At 41.3% G+C, this 25,493-nt stretch overlaps 1 protein-coding gene across 1 annotated transcript in view; it reads left to right on the plus strand.

The window, feature by feature from the left end:
- BCAR1 (BCAR1 scaffold protein, Cas family member) overlaps positions 1 to 25,493 on the plus strand; it is a 231,453-nt gene that overhangs the window by 84,586 nt on the left and 121,374 nt on the right. Inside the window, exon 2 of the mRNA XM_077288183.1 lies at positions 3,433 to 4,170. Coding sequence (XP_077144298.1) covers positions 3,433 to 4,170 — 738 coding nt within the window. The remainder of the gene's footprint in view (positions 1 to 3,432; positions 4,171 to 25,493) is intronic.

Below are 25,493 nucleotides of genomic sequence, written 5' to 3' on the forward strand. Positions count from 1 at the left end.
TGCTTCATAGACTTTCTGCGTGATTGCATTTTCCTCTGAAGTTTCCTATAGACTGCTAAGCTGCATTTAATATTTACTCCAAGTGTTGTGGACTTGAGTTTGTCTCTGCACCTGTTTGAATCACCATGTGATAATATAGACTTTACCACTTATAAAACTGTGTCCTGTAGTTGTCTTGCTCCACGCAAAGAGTCTCCTGAGTTATCCCCTATAATTATTACACATTGGTAGGGCATTGTTCACTTTCACACATTGGTAGGATGTTGTTCACTTTCACACATTGGTAGGGCGTTGTTCACTTTCACACATTGGTAGGGTGTTGTTCACTTTCACACATTGGTAGGGCGTTGTTCACTTTCACACATTGGTAGGATGTTGTTCACTTTCACACATTGGTAGGGTGTTGTTCACTTTCACAAATTGGTAGGGCGTTGTTCACTTTCACACATTGGTAGGACGTTGTTCACTTTCTCACATTGGTAGGGTGTTGTTCACTTTCACACATTGGTAGGGTGTTGTTCACTTTCACACATTGGTAAGGTGTTGTTCACTTTCACACATTGGTAGGGCGTTGTTCACTTTCACACATTGGTAGGATGTTGTTCACTTTCACACATTCGTAGGGTGTTGTTCACTTTCACACATTGGTAGGATGTTGTTCACTTTCACACATTCGTAGGGTGTTGTTCACTTTCACACATTGGTAGGGTGTTGTTCACTTTCACACATTGGTAGGGCGTGGTTTACTTTAACACATTGTTGGGCATTGAGTTGGGAGGACTTTGTTTAATTTCACACATTGGTAATGCGTTATTGACATTTTCCACAGTGGCAGGGCATTGAGTTGGTAGGACACTGTTTACTTTCACACATTCGTAGGGCATTGTTTACTTTCACACATTGTTAGGGCATTGTTTACTTGTATACATTGCTTGGGCATTCAGTTGGTAGGACACTGTTTTAATTTCACACATTGGTAGGGTATTGGGTTGGTCAGACATTGTTTATGTTCACACGTCACTAATTTAATTATTCTGCACTAACATTCATGCTCATGTGAGGACACCAAGACATTGTAGTTTAAACTTGTGAAAATCACAAAAATAAATACGTTTGTTCCTGCGTTTTTTTGATAGTTACGTTTACACTGCATTTTTGTTGCTTTTTTTAACTTATTGCAAGCTATGGGTGAAAAAATGCTGAAACGATAGACATGCTTCAGTTTTAAAAAACGTAGCAGTTTTCCAATTTAGGCATTAAAAAAACACGCGTCTGCATGAGATTTCTGAAATCTCATAGCTTTTGCTGGTAGTGTAAAAAGGAGTTTTTAATTTGCATAAAAAAGCGAAAATGTAACGTGTGAAGGTTGCCTTACAAGGGTTTTAGTGCAGGTAACAAACCTTAACACAACTTGTAGTCTAAGCCTTTGCCATCTCTGCCCTGAAGAGTTTCTAGTGTGTCAATCAATGAGCAGACATGTTTATCTGGAGCTAGTGGTTTTTCGGGGCCCAGAGTATTCTCCATCTTTTCTTTAGACAACCAATGTTTTATGTTATAAATGGGGAGCAGGAAGGTGTGAAGTACCCCAAATCTCTGCCGGTTGTGAGATTAGGAAATATAATCATGAAAAAGCCCATTAATTCTTTAACAACTAGCAAATTCAATAATGTGAAGGAAAAGACATCAGAGTTTTATAAGTAGTTTATAATAATAATGACAGTATATCTCTAATAAATGTTTTCCTAATGCTATTCAGACCCTGGTAATAAATGTTCCTTTCATTCAGTCTTGTTATCTATATCCGTTCCATCAAATTAATTGGAGAAACTCGTCTAATCTCTGATTCAGGAACCTTCAGAACGTGTGTCTCTGTAACGAAAAAACCCGGCAGCGATGCAGATCTACCGTACTTTGTAATGAAGCTAATGCTGAACAGACATTGCAGGAAAGTTAATGTTTAACATGTCAGTGGACAGGTGCGTTCGCCAACAGCTGTATGTGCATCATAAGGAACATGTGTAGGGCACTTATGTAAGCGTTCAGCCGTGTAACTAAGATTGGCCTAAACACAGAACATATCTGGGGCTCCGAGTGTAACTTTACTTTTTATTTTGTACGCATATACTTGACCAAAAAAATAAAAAAGTTAAAATATCATATGTAATTTTCACACCAAAATATGCCCTTTAGAATGCAAAATAGCAGAAACTCCACCACTTCTCCACCAAGTCTGAATTAGGGGACAAATTAGGACTGCTGGCAGGTATCAACATTTAATTATGAGCTAAGTCATCCCATACTGATGTTATAAACTAAGCACAAAGCCTATTTGGGGATTTGGCCATATAAAAATGACGCCTTTGGTGCTCTAATTGCTACCGCCGTTCTGCACAAACTGAAGTGTAAGCAAACAAACTAGTGCACCCTGGGTATGACCAAGAGCATCCTTGCACCGCTGCGACCAGTGGTTCTGCATGTCCCATCTCCCTCATTGGTGATTGACAGCTCTGGTCTTGGATTCCTCTGCAGACCTTGCCCTCACCCCAGTAATGGAGGTGGGGACATGCAAAACCAATGGGCAGAACAATGCACAGAGTAGTTTAGCCACACTAAGGGGGCACCAAGCAGCCTGAGTAAACTTCAGTTGTAGGCATTAGGACACAAAAGCTGTGATTTTTTATAGAAATATATTACTACATGGCGTGAAATCAATTTTTGAAAATTTGTTGATGAAGATCATCAGGACTTACCAGTTAAATTCCAAAGTACAGGGACATGGAAATGGTCTATCACATATGTGAAACTATTGAGACTTTAGCTGCTTTGTATTTGGCACTATGTGACGTTTTTCCATGGGAGAGTCTTTGGAAGAAAGAACCACAATTGTGGGTGGAATGTGGTGGTCTTTTAACCAGAGTCTCTTATGGTCGGAGAGAATATTTCTCCTCTCCCCTTACAAACAGAGAGATTAGCACTAGTAGCTTTGAACTTGACCATTCTGACCTCTAAGTCTTTGTTACAAGATACTTCACATTCCTTGACTTGCGTGGTCGGCTGAACTATTAATATTTCACAACGTTACATTACGCCTTTGAGTTTTGGAGCGATTTTAATGTTTGTTTTTCAGATGCATTCATTTATGTTAAGAGGGAAGACTGCTCGCCTTACCTTCTACATAATTAAAATGCTCAGCTGTGCAAAATATAAAGTTTACTACTTGTATGTTTTCTCTGAACTGAGTTATCTGTAATTAAAACAAATAGTCGCAACTATTCTCCGTACGTATGCTTAGCTCGTGGAGTATCATGTCTATCAGTTCTGGTACAACTCCAAGCCTTAGGCTCGCTGAGAATAATAGTTTCACCACAGTTGGATAGTCGTAGCTTCCCAACAATATTTTCATTGATATTTTGATATCTCTTTATTTTACAGAATGTATTGGCCAAAGCTCTGTATGACAATGTCGCGGAGTCACCAGATGAGCTATCCTTTAGGAAGGGGGATATCATGACGGTGCTAGAGCGTAACACTCAAGGTCTAGAAGGCTGGTGGCTTTGTTCTCTCCATGGAAGACAAGGAATTGTCCCCGGAAATAGGCTGAAAATTCTGGTGGGAATGTATGATAAGAAGCAAGGAATGGACCAGAGCCAACAGAAACCTCAGCAGCAGCAGCAGCAGGCCCAGCAGCAGCCACCTCAAACTCCATTGCCTTATAACAATCAAAGTGTCTACAATGTTCTCTCCACCAATCAGTACCCCCCAATGCACTCATCTTTCCAGAGCCAGAGTGCAGATAGTGTTTACTTGGTTCCAACTGCACCTAAAGGACAGCAAACACATTACCAGACCCCACAGGGTTCTCCGCATCCTGGGCAAACTCCTTCTAAGCAATCTACTATATTTCAGAACCAGCTACCCCAACATCAGTTCACAAATCAAGACATATATCAGGTTCCCCCATCCATGAATCAACCGCAGGAGCTCTACCAAGTGCCAGTAGGATCCACCAGCCCACCTCAGTCTCAGGACATTTATCAAATTCCACCTTCTGCAGGGACAGGGCAAGATATCTACCAGGTGCCACCATCAATGACCACATCTCAAGAAATTTATCAAGTGCCACCATCCATGGATATGAGAGGAGGAGAAATCAGAAAGCCACCAGGAAAGGTACAGCACACTTCATGCTTGCACTTAATTCTTTATTCTTTTTGCCACTTTTCTTGAAGTATCGCTAATCCTCTAAGTCTTTCATGTTATGCTCGTTAAACCTCATAGTCTTTCTTTGTACCAATTGTAAAATCAGCTTAAAAGATAAAGGATATAAAAATATAGACTGTGGTTCTTGTGTCTGTATAGGTCTGCCACATTGTCTGTGTTTCTAAAGGGATCAATCTGGCCGTAAATGTTGTCAGACTAATGAGCATTAAAGATTAGGCGGTTGTACGCGGCACCACTGAATGATATCCATTAGCTATTGATCCATCAAAAATGAGCTTTGATCGAACTGCAGCCTGATAATCCCCTGCCTGGAAGGGATGAATGCATGTTAAAAAAAAGTAGCCCACTATAGTGGGTCACAGGGTGCCTAACACTATGGTCGATCTTGTTGAGAACTAACTCCTACTGAGAACTTTAAGATGCAATATTCTAATAATTGTCGAATTGTCCAATTTTCAAGAGTAAAATCTGAAGACTAGACTATGTCATAATTTATTTAATTTTATGGATATTATTCTGTAGTATTTCTTCTTCCTTTTGCCTAATGTTTGGCTAGACACTTAGGGTTAATCTTGTCCTTTACATTAATCACAATGACAATCCGTTGTAATCACTGTGGCGGCTTTTTGCCTCCACTGCAAAGAAAACACCTATTGTTCCACTGGCATTTTATAAAATCTGACCCCTCTTTAATCTGGGTAGGCTGCATTTGAGACTACAACTTTTTTCCCCAAAAATTATCAGACTGCATTCTTACAACTATTCAGTACAAAAATATTTCCGCCATCTATATATTAAAGGGACTATTTTATTTTTTTACTATGGGACTAAAAATTGACAGGCAGGTAATTACTAACTAACTGCTTATTTTACTCGGCATTGGCTCAGAACAATCACCTATCACTCTTGCCGGCGATTTTGCTGCTACACCTCAACAGAGCAGCTCTCTTCCTCTTCCGGGCTGCTCTGTCGACAGGACGTGGCTGTCGGCATCATGTTGATTGATAGCCGTCTTCCTGTAGTTGTGCAGCAGGAAGCTGGCTTTCAATCAGCATGACATTGGCTGCAGCTCTGTCGATGTGACGTCAGAATCGCCGGTGGGAGCAGTCTTTTACCACTCTGTGCCCATGGAGGCCAACGCATAGCGCAACAGGCAGATAGTATGTGGTTACCTCCTTGTTGGTTCGTAGGCCCGTAGTAAAACAATAAAATAGTCCTGGATAACCCTTTTAAGTGATATGTAATATTCTGCAACAATGCCATTATGGCATAAGGCAGTTTAGTGGGTCAAAACTACTGCCAAAGGTGCAAGATGGGTGATCTGCACCACAACACCCAGTGACTGCTGGATATTTCTTAACAGTGAAGTTTCCTAGGCTTTCTTCAGTAAACCTTGCCCCTTCCTTCCCAGAAACTAGTAGAGCTATCACTCAGGAGCAGAGGGGAGTAGTTAGACACTTCACTATTAAGGAACGCCCAGCAGACACTTGGCACATGACAAATGAATGCCTAACCTCAGTCATGCTCCTACTAAGAACAGCTCCATGATTTTCTGGTAACCACTCAGTTTTTGCACATACTAACAACTAAGAGCATGATTGGGTCATCATTGCAATTGTCTTATTTTTCATCGTATGGATGAAGGAGTACAGAATCTGCATTTGCCCATGTTCTCTACTATGTGTAGATTGAATGTAGCAAAACTAGTATGAGGCATATATGTGTGACGTCACCTCTGCTCCGTGCCGCAGAGCTCAATCACTCCTCCCATTGGCTCTGAACACACCCCTACGGATGTTTCTAGTTCACCGCCTCCATATCACTGTCACCCTGAACTCTCGCCCATTTCTCAGATGTTTTGCTGAGTTTATGGTGTTTCTTCACTTGTGAATATTATACTTCTGGATTTGTTGATATTTCATAACTATCGAAGTGCCACATTATAATCATTCTCCAGGCAATTTTCATTTTTATCTTTGCACGTCCTTGATAATTTGTTTCTGCATTACCAATTACCCAAAGGATAGAGTGTTAATAAAGAGCACATATATCATGGAGCTGTTGTAAATGCATCTGTAGAATGAATTTTTTTACTTTTAATGTAGTCAAGGCAATTGCCTTGACTACATTAAAAGTCAAAAAATTCATCCTTAAATTGAGTGCCTAGATTATTTTGTATTACTTCATGGTGTGGATCCTACTACGGCACCTTCCTTAGTAGTGCACACAGTTCTCTATTAGTAAATGCATCTGTGACACTCCAGGAGTTTGGTTGTCAGAGTGGTATTGCCTTCCTCACAGGGAGGGTGATACCATGCCTGGAGGCGAGGAAATATCCCTTTAACAGGTAACATATATGCAACATGTTCTGACTCCAGGCCAGAAGGGTGAGCTCTGATCCAGTTTGTGGGTGTTTCCCCTATATATATATTCTGGCTGGGGGGAGAGTTAGGCATTCAAAAAGAGAGCTGGGGCCGAGCAGATGTGAGGATCTGCAGCTCCTGTGAAGAAAGCTGGGGCTGTGTAGACATGTGGATCTGCAGCTCCTGAAAAGGAAATAGAGAGACAGAACAGTTTGTAGAAAGTGTGAAGGAGGAAGTAGCGAAGGAGAAGTGAAGAGCTGGAGGGGAGCTGCGACTGAGCTTCCTCCACGTTGAAGCGCATGAAACTGGTGGCCGGAAGACCGAGGTTGTGGGGGTAACTGTATGCCCCATAGCAGAAACCAGCGGGCAGGAGATTTCTAGTCACCTGTCCACCATTACACCTGAAGGCACAGCAACACATACTGTAGAGCCCGGAGTCATCTTAGAGACATCTGTAAAAAGGCTCGAGTTGCCTGCTATGCGGGTAGTGTCCTACCAACAGGGACAGAGAGAAAGTGAGGACCTTGTGTGAGGCCTTAGGCAGCAAGGAACTACAACACAGCGCAGAAAGGAAGGCTTCCATCCCCACCTGACTGGGGGATCTCAGAATCGCTTCCAGGCCGGACCTCACCACCACCTGTGATCAGTACCATGACCCCAGAGGACCCCTTTAAGCAGCGTTGGTCATCCCTGACCGAATACCACAGGTGGCGTCACAAACAAACTTTATAATCTTTATTCCCCATTTCAAATCCCCTTTTATTGGATGCCCAGGGCCACGGACCAGGTCACTGCCGCCGTGACACATCCCTTTAGGAACCGAGTACCACACGGCCCTGGCGGGCGCTCCACATCTCCCTGCCTGTAGTACTGTCGTTACGTGTTTCTGCAGGTGGACAAGCACCTGATCCGTTGCTTGGTGCTGGGGGCACCCCTGGTTAGTGGGTTCCTGTTGTGGTGTGAGGATGGTTATCCTGCTGCTTGCTTCATATGGAAATGAATGGTTTTGCATACAGATCATGTGCTTTTCCCCAGTGTATTTTCCTGCCTTTAGCTGCCTTGATATTAGAATGTACTCATTTGGAGTACAGATGATGGCAGTGATGGGCCAGCCCGTCTCCACCTCTGAGTGCTGGGCTTATCAGAAAAGTCTCCTGCAGCAGCATATCCCCAGAGGTAGTGAGACACAGGTGCTGAGCTGACATATCACTGCCATCATCTGTACTCCAAATATGTATGTTCTGGTATAAATGCAGCTGAAGGCAAGTAAATGGTCAAAAGCAGAGATTTGGAAGCAATGGTTGAGCAGTCCATGCTGACATTATAGTTCCATAATCATCTGTCTGCACACAATGATACAAGGAAAGCTGTCAATCACTGTGGAGTCTAACAGGACTCCTGACTGTCACTTCTAGGAGTCCTGGCACAAACGTCTTTATTTTTCATTGATACTTGGTAGAACACGGAGATAAAGTAAAGGTCCTGAGCCCCAATCCAAGCCTGCCAGGTGCCATTCCTGACACTGATGTCTTACGTGGCAGAGGGACCTTTTGGTCCCTCAGCCACCATGGCGCTGTGGCAAATGCTAACTTTGAACCCCGTAATCGGAGTCCTTTCTTCTTCTCTGAATGTCACAAATTTTTCAGACCTGTCGCACTTTTTTGGAAACAGTCCAAATAAATGTGTGGTGTCCCATGCTGAAGAGTGGTAGTGGTAGAGTTTGCACAAGCCCCAACCACAATTGGGTGTTTCTGGCCTGGATGGGGGCATGACTAAATGCTTGCTTAATTGCAGACACCCACTTGGGTAACGGCCATCATAGCAATGTAAAGATTGTCCAGAGAACAAAAATGTTCTATTGTTAGCTGAGATACAAAAGAAATAATACTCTGTAGCAAGTAATGCCGTTATGGATGACACATGGATTACTCTACAATGGAACTCAAAAGCTGACAAAGCAGACGGCTGTACACAATGCTCCGCTGTAGCAATGCTCCACTGTGGTAATGCTCCGCTGTAGCAATGCTCCACCGTGGTAATGCTCTGCCGTAGTAAAGCGCATTTCCACAGTCCAGAAATAGGCCCATCTTGAATACATTTCCGTAACCGAAGCCTTGTATATCTAACATACAGAAGAATATACAATGTAACCATCTGATTGTTCTCAGAATCTTATCTGCAGCCGACTCTTCTAAAACTGTGGAAGAAATCATTGCGAAAGGAGCGCATCAATCCCAAATACTCATTTATATATCTTCCAATATCTAAACCTTACAATGGCCAAAAATGCATTTATTTTTGATGGGCAAAGAGGCACAAGCCTCTGATATACTGCTGTGATGGGGGCTTAGGGATCAAAGGATCGGAAATGTGGAAATTCAATCCAAGATTTGGGTCACCACAGTCACATCAGATAGTCATCATTTCCCATTAAATTCAAAAAGTTTGGGCTCTTATGACCACCTTAAAGGGGTTCCCTGTCACCCAGCTGCATTTTGTGTGAAAAAAAACAAACACAAAAAATTAGCTTTACTCCCCTTTCCCAGGTACAGTACAGAGTCTCTGCCGCTGCTCCAGGCATCAGTTATTGTCTGCAGTACCGCCAACTCAGGCAGAGCCACTGCGCTCAGTTATTGGCTGCAGCGCTGATGTTGCTGTACTGAGCATCTTGTACTGCCAACTCAGGCAGAGCCCCTGCGCTCAGTTATTAGCTGCAGCGCTGACGTTGCAGTACTGAGCATCTTGTACCACCAACTCAAGCAGAACCACTGCGCTCAGTTATTGGCTGCAGCGCTGACTTTGCAGTACTGAGCATCTTGTACCACCAACTCAAGCAGAACCACTGCGCTCAGTTATTGGCTGCAGCGCTGACGTTGCAGTACTGAGCATCTTGTACCACCAACTCAAGCAGAACCACTGTGCTCAGTTATTGGCTGCAGCGCTGATGTTGCAGTACTGAGCATCTTGCACCACCAACTCAAGCAGAACCACTGTGCTCAGTTATTGGCTGCAGCGCTGATGTTGCAGTACTGAGCATCTTGTACCACCAACTCAAGCTGAGCCACTGCGCTCAGTTATTAGCTGCAGCCCTGACGTTCCAGTACTGAGCATCTTGTGCTGTCAACTCATGCAGAGCCCCTGCGCTCAGTTATTGGCTGCAGCGCTGTAGATGTGATAGCAGAACTGCAGACAATAACAAACACCAAGAGCAGCGATGGAGACTCACTTCCGGACCCAGAAAGGGTGAGAAAAGCAAAGTTTTGTTTTGTCTTTAAAACTGCTTTGTGCCTTGGGACACTTTTTTGTAATAGACAAACAATAAAAAAACATAATAAATGGGAACCAGCTGAGGATTTTTATTTGCAAGTTTTGGATTTGCCTCCAGAGTTCACAATATAAACTGTATACGTTATTAAATAGATTGTTTTGACCCAATGAGGCTGGTGTACTTACTATGAAAGTCTGACAGAAGGGCTGTATACATTTTCTTGCTTAATTTTATGAGTCCAGGGCTAGTTGTTCCTGTTAGTATCAAGCTAAAAACCTTTCAAAAAGTATAATGCAACCGTTCTGACATAGATTTTCAAAGTAAGTACACCAGTCTCATCATGTCTTTTTAATAATGGATCCAGTTTGTATTTCTAAAATGTGGTGACAGAGACACTTTTAAGTTTAATTTTTGTGTCTTTAAATATTCTTTTACTGAACAAGAAGAGGTAACTAAAAGCAGCTGGTCAGTCTGGAAGGTAATAATTTACTATGTAATTACACAGGGCTGTGGGAGGGGCACAGAGAAATTAGTTGTTTTGAAGACGTTTTCATGGAAACTGGTTTTGGATGTGTTTAAGTCTGTCTTATTTGGTTTTCATGTTACGTCCAGGATCTCTGATTGTAATTACTGCAGCCTGCCAGGAAAACATACAGTGCTGGCGTCTGATGAGCTATGAAAGTGGCTGTATGTGCTTCTGCGTGTGTGCATGCACGTGTGAAAGTCATTGGGGCAAATTCAAGTGCTTTTTGGGTATTTTGTTATAGTCTGCGGGAGTCGCGTGCTGGACAATGAAGAATGCACAAATCCTGAACAAGGGCACATAAAGTACACTCACCGGCCACTTTATTAGGTACACCATGCTAGTAACGGGTTGGACCCCTTTTGCCTTCAGAACTGCCTCAATTCTTCGTGGCATAGATTCAACAAGGTGCTGGAAGCATTCCTCAGAGATTTTGGTCCATATTGACATGATGGCATCACACAGTTGCCGCAAATTTGTCGGCTGCACATCCCAATGATGCTCCATACAAGGCAGGATGGATCCATGCTTTCATGTTGTTTACGCCAAATTCTGACCCTACCATCCGAATGTCGCAGCAGAAATCAAGACTCATCAGACCAAGCAACGTTTTTCCAATCTTCTACTGTCCAATTTCGATGAGCTTGTACAAATTGTAGCCTCAGTTTCCTGTTCTTAGCTGAAAGGAGTGGTACCCGGTGTGGTCTTCTGCTGCTGTAGCCCATCTGCCTCAAAGTTCGACGCACTGTGCGTTCAGAGATGCTCTTAGGCCTACCTTGGTTGTAACGGGTGGCGATTTGAGTCACTGTTGCCTTTCTATCAGCTCGAACCAGTCTGCCCATTCTCCTCTGACCTCTGGCATCAACAAGGCATTTCCGCCCACAGAACTGCCGCTCACTGGATTTTTTTTCTTTTTCGGACCATTCTCTGTAAACCCTAGAGATGGTTGTGCGTGAAAATCCCAGTAGATCAGCAGTTTCTGAAATACTCAGACCAGCCCTTCTGGCACCAACAACCATGCCACGTTCAAAGGCACTCAAATCACCTTTCTTCCCCATACTGATGCTCGGTTTGAACTGCAGGAGATTGTCTTGACCATGTCTACATGCCTAAATGCACTGAGTTGCCGCCATGTGATTGGCTAATTAAAAATTAAGTGTTAACAAGAAGTTGGACAGGTGTACCTAATAAAGTGGCCAGTGAGTGTATATCACATGGCCACAAGCATGGATACGACCCTGAAGGGGGGTCTCCGTCACAGCCACATTGCATAGGACAGATAAGAATGGGGGCACCAGTCCAACACAGCTCACTAACCATAGATGGAAAGTGACAAAACCTGGGCAAAGAATGTCTGAAATTACAATGTAACACTAGATGTAGAAGTATACCAACATAAGACAAGTGCCATGTAGCTCTAGATGTAGAAGTATACCAACATAAAACCAGTGCTATGCAGCAATAGATGTAGAAGTATACCATCATAAGACCAGTGCCATGTAGTACTAGATGTAGAAGTATACCAACATAAGACCAGTGCCATGTAGTACTAGATGTAGAAGTACACCAACATAAGACCAGTGTCATGTAGTACTAGATGTAGAAGTATACCAACATAAGACCAGTGCCATGTGTCACTAGATGTAGAAGTATACCAACATAAGACCAGTGCCATGTAGCACTAGATGTAGAAGTATACCAACATAAGACAAGTGCCATATAGCACTAGATGTAGAAGTGTACCAACATAAGGCGAGTGTCATGTAGCACTAGATGTAGAAGTATACCAACATAAGACCATTGCCGTGTAGTACTAGATGTAGAAGTATACCAACATAAGGCGAGTGCAATGTAGCAATAGATGTAGAAGTATACCAACATAAGGCGAGTGCAATGTAGCAATAGATGTAGAAGTATACCAACATAAGACCAGTGCCATGTAGCACTAGATATAGAAGTGTACCAACATAAGACCAGTGCCATGTAGTACTAGATGTAGAAGTATACCAACATAAAACCAGTGCCATGTAGCTGTAGATGTAGAAATATATCAACATAAGACCAGTGCCATGTAGCTGTAGATGTAGAAATATACCAACATAAGACCAGTGCAATGTAGCTCTAGTGCCATGTAGCTCTAGATGTAGAAGTATACCAACATAAGACCAATGCCATGTAGTACTAGATGTAGAAGTATACCAACATAAGACCAGTGCCATGTAGTACTAGATGTAGAAGTATACCAACCTAAGACCAGTGCCATGTAGCACTAGATGTAGAAGTATACCAACATAAGACCAGTGCCATGTAGCACTAGATGTAGAAGTATACCAACATAAGACAAGTGCCATGTTGTACTAGATGTAGAAGTATACCAACATAAGACCAGTGCCATGTAGTACTAGATGTAGAAGGATACCAACATAAGACCAGTGCCATGTAGCACTAGATGTAGAAGTATACCAGCATGAGACAAGTGCCATGTAGTACTAGATGTAGAAGTATACCAACATAAGACCAGTGCCATAGTACTAGATGTAGAAGTATACCAGCACGAGACCATTGCCATGTAGTACTAGATGTAGAAGTATACCAGCATGAGACAAGTGCTATGTAGTACTAGATGTAGAAGTATAACAGCATGAGACAAGTGCCATGTACTACTAGATGTAGCAGTATACCAACATAAGACCAGTGCTATGTAGCACTAGATGTAGAAGTATACCAAGATAAGACCACTGCCATGTAGTACTAGATGTAGAAGTATACCAACATAAGACAAGTGCCATGTAGCACTAGATGTAGAAGTATACCAACATAAGGTGAGTGCCATGTAGCACTAGTTGTAGAAGTATACCAACATAAGACCAGTGCCATGTAGCACTAGATTTAGAAGTATACCAACATAAGACCAGTGCCATGTAGTACTAGATGTAGAAGGATACCAACATAAGACCAGTGCCATGTAGTACTAGATGCAGAACTATACCAACATAAGACCAGTGCCATGTAGCACTAGATGTAGAAGTATACCAGCATGAGACAAGTGCCATGTAGCACTAGATGTAGAAGTATACCTGCATGAGACAAGTGCCATGTAGTACTAGATGTAGTATACCAACATAAGACCAGTGCCATATAGTACTAGATGTAGAAGTATACCAGCACGAGACCATTGCCATGTATTACTAGATGTAGAAGTATACCAGCATGAGACAAGTGCCATGTAGTACTAGATGTAGAAGTATACCAACATAAGACCAGTGTCATGTAGTACTAGATGTAGAAGTAGATCAACATAAGACCAGTGCCATGTAGTACAAGTTGTATAAGTATACCAGCACGAGACCATTGCCATGTAGCACTAGATGTAGAAGTATACCAACATAAGACCAGTGCCATGTAGTACTAGATGTAGAAGTATACCAACATAAGACCAGTGTCATGTAGTACTAGATGTAGAAGTATACCAACATAAGACCAGTGCCATGTAGCACTAGATGTAGAAGTATACCAACATAAGACCAGTGCCATGTAGTACTAGATGTAGAAGTATACCAACATAAGACCAGTGCCATGTAGCACTAGATGTAGAAGTATACCAACATAAGACCAGTGCCATGTAGTACTAGATGTAGAAGTATACCAACATAAGACCAGTGCCATGTAGCACTAGATGTAGAAGTATACCAACATAAGACCAGTGCCATGTAGCACTAGATGTAGAAGTATACCAACATAAGACAAGTGCCATGTTGTACTAGATGTAGAAGTATACCAACATAAGACCAGTGCCATGTAGTACTAGATGTAGAAGTATACCAACATAAGACCAGTGCCATGTAGCACTAGATGTAGAAGTATACCAGCATGAGGCGAGTGCCATGTAGCACTAGTTGTAGAAGTATACCAACATAAGACCAGTGCCATGTAGCACTAGATTTAGAAGTATACCAACATAAGACCAGTGCCATGCAGTACTAGATGCAGAAGTATACCAACATAAGACCAGTGCCATGTAGCACTAGATGTAGAAGTATACCAGCATGAGACAAGTGCCATGTAGCACTAGATGTAGAAGTATACCAGCATGAGACAAGTGCCATGTAGCACTAGATGTAGAAGTATACCTGCATGAGACAAGTGCCATGTAGTACTAGATGTAGTATTCCAACATAAGACCAGTACCATATAGTACTAGATGTAGAAGTGTACCAGCACGAGACCATTGCCATGTATTACTAGATGTAGAAGTATACCAGCATGAGACAAGTGCCATGTAGTACTAGATGTAGAAGTATACCAACATAAGACCAGTGTCATGTAGTACTAGATGTAGAAGTATACCAACATAAGACCAGTGCCATGTAGTACTAGATGTAGAAGTATACCAACATAAGACCAGTGCCATGTAGTACTAGATGTAGAAGTATACCAACATAAGACTAGTGCCATGTAGTACTAGATGTAGAAGTATACCAGCACGAGACCATTGCCATGCATTACTAGATGTAGAAGTATACCAACATAAGACCAGTGCCATGTAGTACTAGATGTAGAAGTATACCAACATAAGACCAGTGCCATGTAGTACTAGATGTAGAAGTATACCAGCACAAGACCATTGCCATGTATTACTAGATGTAGAAGTATACCAGCATGAGACAAGTGCCATGTAGTACTAGATGTAGAAGTATACCAACATCAGACCAGTACCATGTAGCACTAGATGTAGAAGTATACCAGCATGAGACAAGTGCCATGTAGCACTAGATGTAGAAGTATACCAGCATGAGACAAGTGCCATGTAGCACTAGATGTAGAAGTATACCTGCATGAGACAAGTGCCATGTAGTACTAGATGTAGTATTCCAACATAAGACCAGTACCATATAGTACTAGATGTAGAAGTATACCAGCACGAGACCAATGCCATGTATTACTAGATGTAGAAGTATACCAGCATGAGACAAGTGCCATGTAGTACTAGATATAGAAGTATACCAACATAAGACCAGTGTCATGTAGTACTAGATGTAGAAGTATACCAACATAAGACCAGTGCCATGTATTACTAGATGTAGAAGTATACCAGCATGAGACAAGTGCCATGTAGTACTAGATGTAGAAGTATACCAACATAAGACCAGTGTCATGTAGTACTAGATGTAGAAGTAGATCAACATAAGACCAGTGCCATGTAGTACAAGTTGTATAAGTATACCAGCACGAGACCATTGCCATGTAGCACTAGATGTAGAAGTATACCAACATAAGACCAGTGCCATGTAGTACTAGATGTAGAAGTATACCAACATAAGACCAGTGTCATGTAGTACTAGATGTAGAAGTATACCAACATAAGACCAGTGCCATGTAGTACTAGATGTAGAAGTATACCAACATAAGACCAGTGCCATGTAGCACTAGATGTAGAAGTATACCAACATAAGACCAGTGCCATGTAGTACTAGATGTAGAAGTATACCAACATAAGACCAGTGCCATGTAGCACTAGATGTAGAAGTATACCAACATAAGACCAGTGCCATGTAGCACTAGATGTAGAAGTATACCAACATAAGACAAGTGCCATGTAGCACTAGATGTAGAAGTATACCAGCATGAGACAAGTGCCATGTAGCACTAGATGTAGAAGTATACCAGCATGAGACAAGTGCCATGTAGCACTAGATGTAGAAGTATACCAACATAAGACCAGTGCCATGTAGTACTAGATGTAGAAGTATACCAGCACGAGACCATTGCCATGTATTACTAGATGTAGAAGTATACCAACATAAGACCAGTGCCATGTAGTACTAGATGTAGAAGTATACCAACATAAGACCAGTGCCATGTAGTACTAGATGTAGAAGTATACCAGCACAAGACCATTGCCATGTATTACTAGATGTAGAAGTATACCAGCATGAGACAAGTGCCATGTAGTACTAGATGTAGAAGTATACCAACATCAGACCAGTACCATGTAGCACTAGATGTAGAAGTATACCAGCATGAGACAAGTGCCATGTAGCACTAGATGTAGAAGTATACCAGCATGAGACAAGTGCCATGTAGCACTAGATGTAGAAGTATACCTGCATGAGACAAGTGCCATGTAGTACTAGATGTAGTATTCCAACATAAGACCAGTACCATATAGTACTAGATGTAGAAGTATACCAGCACGAGACCAATGCCATGTATTACTAGATGTAGAAGTATACCAGCATGAGACAAGTGCCATGTAGTACTAGATATAGAAGTATACCAACATAAGACCAGTGTCATGTAGTACTAGATGTAGAAGTATACCAACATAAGACCAGTGCCATGTAGTACTAGATGTAGAAGTATACCAACATAAGACCAGTGCCATGTAGTACTAGATGTAGAAGTATACCAACATAAGACTAGTGCCATGTAGTACTAGATGTGAAAGTATACCAACATAAGGCGAGTGCCATGTAGCACTAGATGTAGAAGTATACCAACATAAGACCAGTGCCATGTAGCACTAGATGTAGAAGTATACCAGCATGAGACAAGTGCCATGTAGCACTAGATGTAGAAGTATACCTGCATGAGACAAGTGCCATGTAGCACTAGATGTAGAAGTATACCAGCATGAGACAAGTGCCATGTAGCACTAGATGTAGAAGTATACCTGCATGAGACAAGTGCCATGTAGTACTAGATGTAGTATTCCAACATAAGACCAGTACCATATAGTACTAGATGTAGAAGTGTACAAGCACGAGACCATTGCCATGTATTACTAGATGTAGAAGTATACCAGCATGAGACAAGTGCCATGTAGTACTAGATGTAGAAGTATACCAACATAAGACCAGTGTCATGTAGTACTAGATGTAGAAGTATACCAACATAAGACCAGTGCCATGTAGTACTAGATGTAGAAGTATACCAACATAAGACCAGTGCCATGTAGTACTAGATGTAGAAGTATACCAACATAAGACTAGTGCCATGTAGTACTAGATGTAGAAGTATACCAGCACGAGACCATTGCCATGCATTACTAGATGTAGAAGTATACCAACATAAGACCAGTGCCATGTAGTACTAGATGTAGAAGTATACCAACATAAGACCAGTGCCATGTAGTACTAGATGTAGAAGTATACCAGCACAAGACCATTGCCATGTATTACTAGATGTAGAAGTATACCAGCATGAGACAAGTGCCATGTAGTACTAGATGTAGAAGTATACCAACATCAGACCAGTACCATGTAGCACTAGATGTAGAAGTATACCAGAATGAGACAAGTGCCATGTAGCACTAGATGTAGAAGTATACCAGCATGAGACAAGTGCCATGTAGCACTAGATGTAGAAGTATACCTGCATGAGACAAGTGCCATGTAGTACTAGATGTAGTATTCCAACATAAGACCAGTACCATATAGTACTAGATGTAGAAGTATACCAGCACGAGACCAATGCCATGTATTACTAGATGTAGAAGTATACCAGCATGAGACAAGTGCCATGTAGTACTAGATATAGAAGTATACCAACATAAGACCAGTGTCATGTAGTACTAGATGTAGAAGTATACCAACATAAGACCAGTGCCATGTATTACTAGATGTAGAAGTATACCAGCATGAGACAAGTGCCATGTAGTACTAGATGTAGAAGTATACCAACATAAGACCAGTGTCATGTAGTACTAGATGTAGAAGTAGATCAACATAAGACCAGTGCCATGTAGTACAAGTTGTATAAGTATACCAGCACGAGACCATTGCCATGTAGCACTAGATGTAGAAGTATACCAACATAAGACCAGTGCCATGTAGTACTAGATGTAGAAGTATACCAACATAAGACCAGTGTCATGTAGTACTAGATGTAGAAGTATACCAACATAAGACCAGTGCCATGTAGTACTAGATGTAGAAGTATACCAACATAAGACCAGTGCCATGTAGCACTAGATGTAGAAGTATACCAACATAAGACCAGTGCCATGTAGTACTAGATGTAGAAGTATACCAACATAAGACCAGTGCCATGTAGCACTAGATGTAGAAGTATACCAACATAAGACCAGTGCCATGTAGCACTAGATGTAGAAGTATACCAACATAAGACAAGTGCCATGTTGTACTAGATGTAGAAGTATACCAACATAAGACCAGTGCCATGTAGTACTAGATGTAGAAGTATACCAACATAAGACCAGTGCCATGTAGCACTAGATGTAGAAGTATACCAGCATGAGGCGAGTGCCATGTAGCACTAGTTGTAGAAGTATACCAACATAAGACCAGTGCCATGTAGCACTAGATTTAGAAGTATACCAACATAAGCCCAGTGCCATGTAGTACTAGATGCAGAAGTATACCAACATAAGACCAGTGCCATGTAGCACTAGATGTAGAAGTATACCAGCATGAGACAAGTGCCATGTAGCACTAGATGTAGAAGTATACCAGCATGAGACAAGTGCCATGTAGCACTAGATGTAGAAGTATACCTGCATGAGACAAGTGCCATGTAGTACTAGATGTAGTATTCCAACATAAGACCAGTACCATATAGTACTAGATGTAGAAGTGTACCAGCACGAGACCATTGCCATGTATTACTAGATGTAGAAGTATACCAGCATGAGACAAGTGCCATGTAGTACTAGATGTAGAAGTATACCAACATAAGACCAGTGTCATGTAGTACTAGATGTAGAAGTATACCAACATAAGACCAGTGCCATGTAGTACTAGATGTAGAAGTATACCAACATAAGACCAGTGCCATGTAGTACTAGATGTAGAAGTATACCAGCACGAGACCATTGCCATGTATTACTAGATGTAGAAGTATACCGACATAAGACCAGTGCCATGTAGTACTAGATGTAGAAGTATACCAACATAAGACCAGTGCCATGTAGTACTAGATGTAGAAGTATACCAGCACAAGACCATTGCCATGTATTACTAGATGTAGAAGTATACCAGCATGAGACAAGTGCCATGTAGTACTAGATGTAGAAGTATACCAACATCAGACCAGTACCATGTAGCACTAGATGTAGAAGTATACCAGCATGAGACAAGTGCCATGTAGCACTAGATGTAGAAGTATACCAGCATGAGACAAGTGCCATGTAGCACTAGATGTAGAAGTATACCTGCATGAGACAAGTGCCATGTAGTACTAGATGTAGTATTCCAACATAAGACCAGTACCATATAGTACTAGATGTAGAAGTATACCAGCACGAGACCAATGCCATGTATTACTAGATGTAGAAGTATACCAGCATGAGACAAGTGCCATGTAGTACTAGATATAGAAGTATACCAACATAAGACCAGTGTCATGTAGTACTAGATGTAGAAGTATACCAACATAAGACCAGTGCCATGTAGTACTAGATGTAGAAGTATACCAACATAAGACCAGTGCCATGTAGTACTAGATGTAGAAGTATACCAACATAAGACTAGTGCCATGTAGTACTAGATGTGAAAGTATACCAACATAAGGCGAGTGCCATGTAGCACTAGATGTAGAAGTATACCAACATAAGACCAGTGCCATGTAGCACTAGATGTAGAAGTATACCAGCATGAGGCGAGTGCCATGTAGCACTAGTTGTAGAAGTATACCAACATAAGACCAGTGCCATGTAGCACTAGATTTAGAAGTATACCAACATAAGCCCAGTGCCATGTAGTACTAGATGCAGAAGTATACCAACATAAGACCAGTGCCATGTAGCACTAGATGTAGAAGTATACCAGCATGAGACAAGTGCCATGTAGCACTAGATGTAGAAGTATACCAGCATGAGACAAGTGCCATGTAGCACTAGATGTAGAAGTATACCTGCATGAGACAAGTGCCATGTAGTACTAGATGTAGTATTCCAACATAAGACCAGTACCATATAGTACTAGATGTAGAAGTGTACCAGCACGAGACCATTGCCATGTATTACTAGATGTAGAAGTATACCAACATAAGACCAGTGCCATGTAGTACTAGATGTAGAAGTATACCAACATAAGACTAGTGCCATGTAGTACTAGATGTAGAAGTATACCAGCACGAGACCATTGCCATGCATTACTAGATGTAGAAGTATACCAACATAAGACCAGTGCCATGTAGTACTAGATGTAGAAGTATACCAACATAAGACCAGTGCCATGTAGTACTAGATGTAGAAGTATACCAGCACAAGACCATTGCCATGTATTACTAGATGTAGAAGTATACCAGCATGAGACAAGTGCCATGTAGTACTAGATGTAGAAGTATACCAACATCAGACCAGTACCATGTAGCACTAGATGTAGAAGTATACCAGAATGAGACAAGTGCCATGTAGCACTAGATGTAGAAGTATACCAGCATGAGACAAGTGCCATGTAGCACTAGATGTAGAAGTATACCTGCATGAGACAAGTGCCATGTAGTACTAGATGTAGTATTCCAACATAAGACCAGTACCATATAGTACTAGATGTAGAAGTATACCAGCACGAGACCAATGCCATGTATTACTAGATGTAGAAGTATACCAGCATGAGACAAGTGCCATGTAGTACTAGATATAGAAGTATACCAACATAAGACCAGTGTCATGTAGCACTAGATGTAGAAGTATACCAACATAAGACCAGTGCCATGTATTACTAGATGTAGAAGTATACCAGCATGAGACAAGTGCCATGTAGTACTAGATGTAGAAGTATACCAACATAAGACCAGTGTCATGTAGTACTAGATGTAGAAGTAGATCAACATAAGACCAGTGCCATGTAGTACAAGTTGTATAAGTATACCAGCACGAGACCATTGCCATGTAGCACTAGATGTAGAAGTATACCAACATAAGACCAGTGCCATGTAGTACTAGATGTAGAAGTATACCAACATAAGACCAGTGTCATGTAGTACTAGATGTAGAAGTATACCAACATAAGACCAGTGCCATGTAGTACTAGATGTAGAAGTATACCAACATAAGACCAGTGCCATGTAGCACTAGATGTAGAAGTATACCAACATAAGACCAGTGCCATGTAGTACTAGATGTAGAAGTATACCAACATAAGACCAGTGCCATGTAGCACTAGATGTAGAAGTATACCAACATAAGACCAGTGCCATGTAGCACTAGATGTAGAAGTATACCAACATAAGACAAGTGCCATGTTGTACTAGATGTAGAAGTATACCAACATAAGACCAGTGCCATGTAGTACTAGATGTAGAAGTATACCAACATAAGACCAGTGCCATGTAGCACTAGATGTAGAAGTATACCAGCATGAGGCGAGTGCCATGTAGCACTAGTTGTAGAAGTATACCAACATAAGACCAGTGCCATGTAGCACTAGATTTAGAAGTATACCAACATAAGCCCAGTGCCATGTAGTACTAGATGCAGAAGTATACCAACATAAGACCAGTGCCATGTAGCACTAGATGTAGAAGTATACCAGCATGAGACAAGTGCCATGTAGCACTAGATGTAGAAGTATACCAGCATGAGACAAGTGCCATGTAGCACTAGATGTAGAAGTATACCTGCATGAGACAAGTGCCATGTAGTACTAGATGTAGTATTCCAACATAAGACCAGTACCATATAGTACTAGATGTAGAAGTGTACCAGCACGAGACCATTGCCATGTATTACTAGATGTAGAAGTATACCAGCATGAGACAAGTGCCATGTAGTACTAGATGTAGAAGTATACCAACATAAGACCAGTGTCATGTAGTACTAGATGTAGAAGTATACCAACATAAGACCAGTGCCATGTAGTACTAGATGTAGAAGTATACCAACATAAGACCAGTGCCATGTAGTACTAGATGTAGAAGTATACCAGCACGAGACCATTGCCATGTATTACTAGATGTAGAAGTATACCGACATAAGACCAGTGCCATGTAGTACTAGATGTAGAAGTATACCAACATAAGACCAGTGCCATGTAGTACTAGATGTAGAAGTATACCAGCACAAGACCATTGCCATGTATTACTAGATGTAGAAGTATACCAGCATGAGACAAGTGCCATGTAGTACTAGATGTAGAAGTATACCAACATCAGACCAGTACCATGTAGCACTAGATGTAGAAGTATACCAGCATGAGACAAGTGCCATGTAGCACTAGATGTAGAAGTATACCAGCATGAGACAAGTGCCATGTAGCACTAGATGTAGAAGTATACCTGCATGAGACAAGTGCCATGTAGTACTAGATGTAGTATTCCAACATAAGACCAGTACCATATAGTACTAGATGTAGAAGTATACCAGCACGAGACCAATGCCATGTATTACTAGATGTAGAAGTATACCAGCATGAGACAAGTGCCATGTAGTACTAGATATAGAAGTATACCAACATAAGACCAGTGTCATGTAGTACTAGATGTAGAAGTATACCAACATAAGACCAGTGCCATGTAGTACTAGATGTAGAAGTATACCAACATAAGACCAGTGCCATGTAGTACTAGATGTAGAAGTATACCAACATAAGACTAGTGCCATGTAGTACTAGATGTGAAAGTATACCAACATAAGGCGAGTGCCATGTAGCACTAGATGTAGAAGTATACCAACATAAGACCAGTGCCATGTAGCACTAGATGTAGAAGTATACCAGCATGAGGCGAGTGCCATGTAGCACTAGTTGTAGAAGTATACCAACATAAGACCAGTGCCATGTAGCACTAGATTTAGAAGTATACCAACATAAGCCCAGTGCCATGTAGTACTAGATGCAGAAGTATACCAACATAAGACCAGTGCCATGTAGCACTAGATGTAGAAGTATACCAGCATGAGACAAGTGCCATGTAGCACTAGATGTAGAAGTATACCAGCATGAGACAAGTGCCATGTAGCACTAGATGTAGAAGTATACCTGCATGAGACAAGTGCCATGTAGTACTAGATGTAGTATTCCAACATAAGACCAGTACCATATAGTACTAGATGTAGAAGTGTACCAGCACGAGACCATTGCCATGTATTACTAGATGTAGAAGTATACCAGCATGAGACAAGTGCCATGTAGTACTAGATGTAGAAGTATACCAACATAAGACCAGTGTCATGTAGTACTAGATGTAGAAGTATACCAACATAAGACCAGTGCCATGTAGTACTAGATGTAGAAGTATACCAACATAAGACCAGTGCCATGTAGTACTAGATGTAGAAGTATACCAGCACGAGACCATTGCCATGTATTACTAGATGTAGAAGTATACCAACATAAGACCAGTGCCATGTAGTACTAGATGTAGAAGTATACCAACATAAGACCAGTGCCATGTAGTACTAGATGTAGAAGTATACCAGCACAAGACCATTGCCATGTATTACTAGATGTAGAAGTATACCAGCATGAGACAAGTGCCATGTAGTACTAGATGTAGAAGTATACCAACATCAGACCAGTACCATGTAGCACTAGATGTAGAAGTATACCAGCATGAGACAAGTGCCATGTAGCACTAGATATAGAAGTATACCAGCATGAGACAAGTGCCATGTAGCACTAGATGTAGAAGTATACCTGCATGAGACAAGTGCCATGTAGTACTAGATGTAGTATTCCAACATAAGACCAGTACCATATAGTACTAGATGTAGAAGTATACCAGCACGAGACCAATGCCATGTATTACTAGATGTAGAAGTATACCAGCATGAGACAAGTGCCATGTAGTACTAGATATAGAAGTATACCAACATAAGACCAGTGTCATGTAGTACTAGATGTAGAAGTATACCAACATAAGACCAGTGCCATGTAGTACTAGATGTAGAAGTATACCAACATAAGACCAGTGCCATGTAGTACTAGATGTAGAAGTATACCAACATAAGACTAGTGCCATGTAGTACTAGATGTGAAAGTATACCAACATAAGGCGAGTGCCATGTAGCACTAGATGTAGAAGTATACCAACATAAGACCAGTGCCATGTAGTACTAGATGTAGAAGTATACCAACATAAGACTAGTGCCATGTAGTACTAGATGTGAAAGTATACCAACATAAGGCGAGTGCCATGTAGCACTAGATGTAGAAGTATACCAACATAAGACCAGTGCCATGTAGTACTAGATGTAGAAGTATACCAACATAAGACCAGTGCCATGTAGTACTAGATGTAGAAGTATACCAACATAAGACTAGTGCCATGTAGTACTAGATGTGAAAGTATACCAACATAAGGCGAGTGCCATGTAGCACTAGATGTAGAAGTATACCAACATAAGACCAGTGCCATGTAGCACTAGATGTAGAAGTATACCAACATAAGACCAGTACCATATGGTACTAGATGTACAAGTAAACTAACATAAGACCAGTGCCATGTAGCACTAGATGTAGAAGTATACCAGCATGAGACAAGTGCCATGTAGCACTAGATGTAGAAGTATACCAACATAAGACCAGTGCCATGTAGCACTAGTTGTAGAAGTATACCAACATAAGACCAGTGCCATGTAGCACTAGATGTAGAAGTATACCAACATAAGACAAGTGCCGTATAGCACTAGATGTAGAAGTATACTAACATAAGACAAGTGCCATGTAGCACTAGATGTAGAAGTATACCAATATAAGACCAGTGTCATGTAGTACTAGATGTAGAAGTATACTAACATAAGACCAGTGCCATGTAGCACTAGATGTAGAAGTATACCAACATAAGACCAGTGCCATGTAGTACTAGATGTAGAAGTATACCAACATAAGACCAGTGCCATGTAGCACTAGATGTAGAAGTATACCAACATAACACCAGTACCATGTAGCACTAGATGTAGAAGTATACCAACATAAGACAAGTGCCATGTTGTACTAGATGTAGAAGTATACCAACATAAGACCAGTGCCATGTAGTACTAGATGTAGAAGTATACCAACATAAGACAAGTGCCATGTTGTACTAGATGTAGAAGTATACCAACATAAGACCAGTGTCATGTAGTACTAGATGTAGAAGTATACCAACATAAGACCAGTGCCATGTAGTACTAGATGTAGAAGTATACCAACATAAGACCAGTGCCATGTAGAAC

Source organism: Ranitomeya variabilis, chromosome 2 (genome assembly GCF_051348905.1).
Source record: "Ranitomeya variabilis isolate aRanVar5 chromosome 2, aRanVar5.hap1, whole genome shotgun sequence".
Taxonomy (NCBI): domain Eukaryota; kingdom Metazoa; phylum Chordata; class Amphibia; order Anura; family Dendrobatidae; genus Ranitomeya; species Ranitomeya variabilis.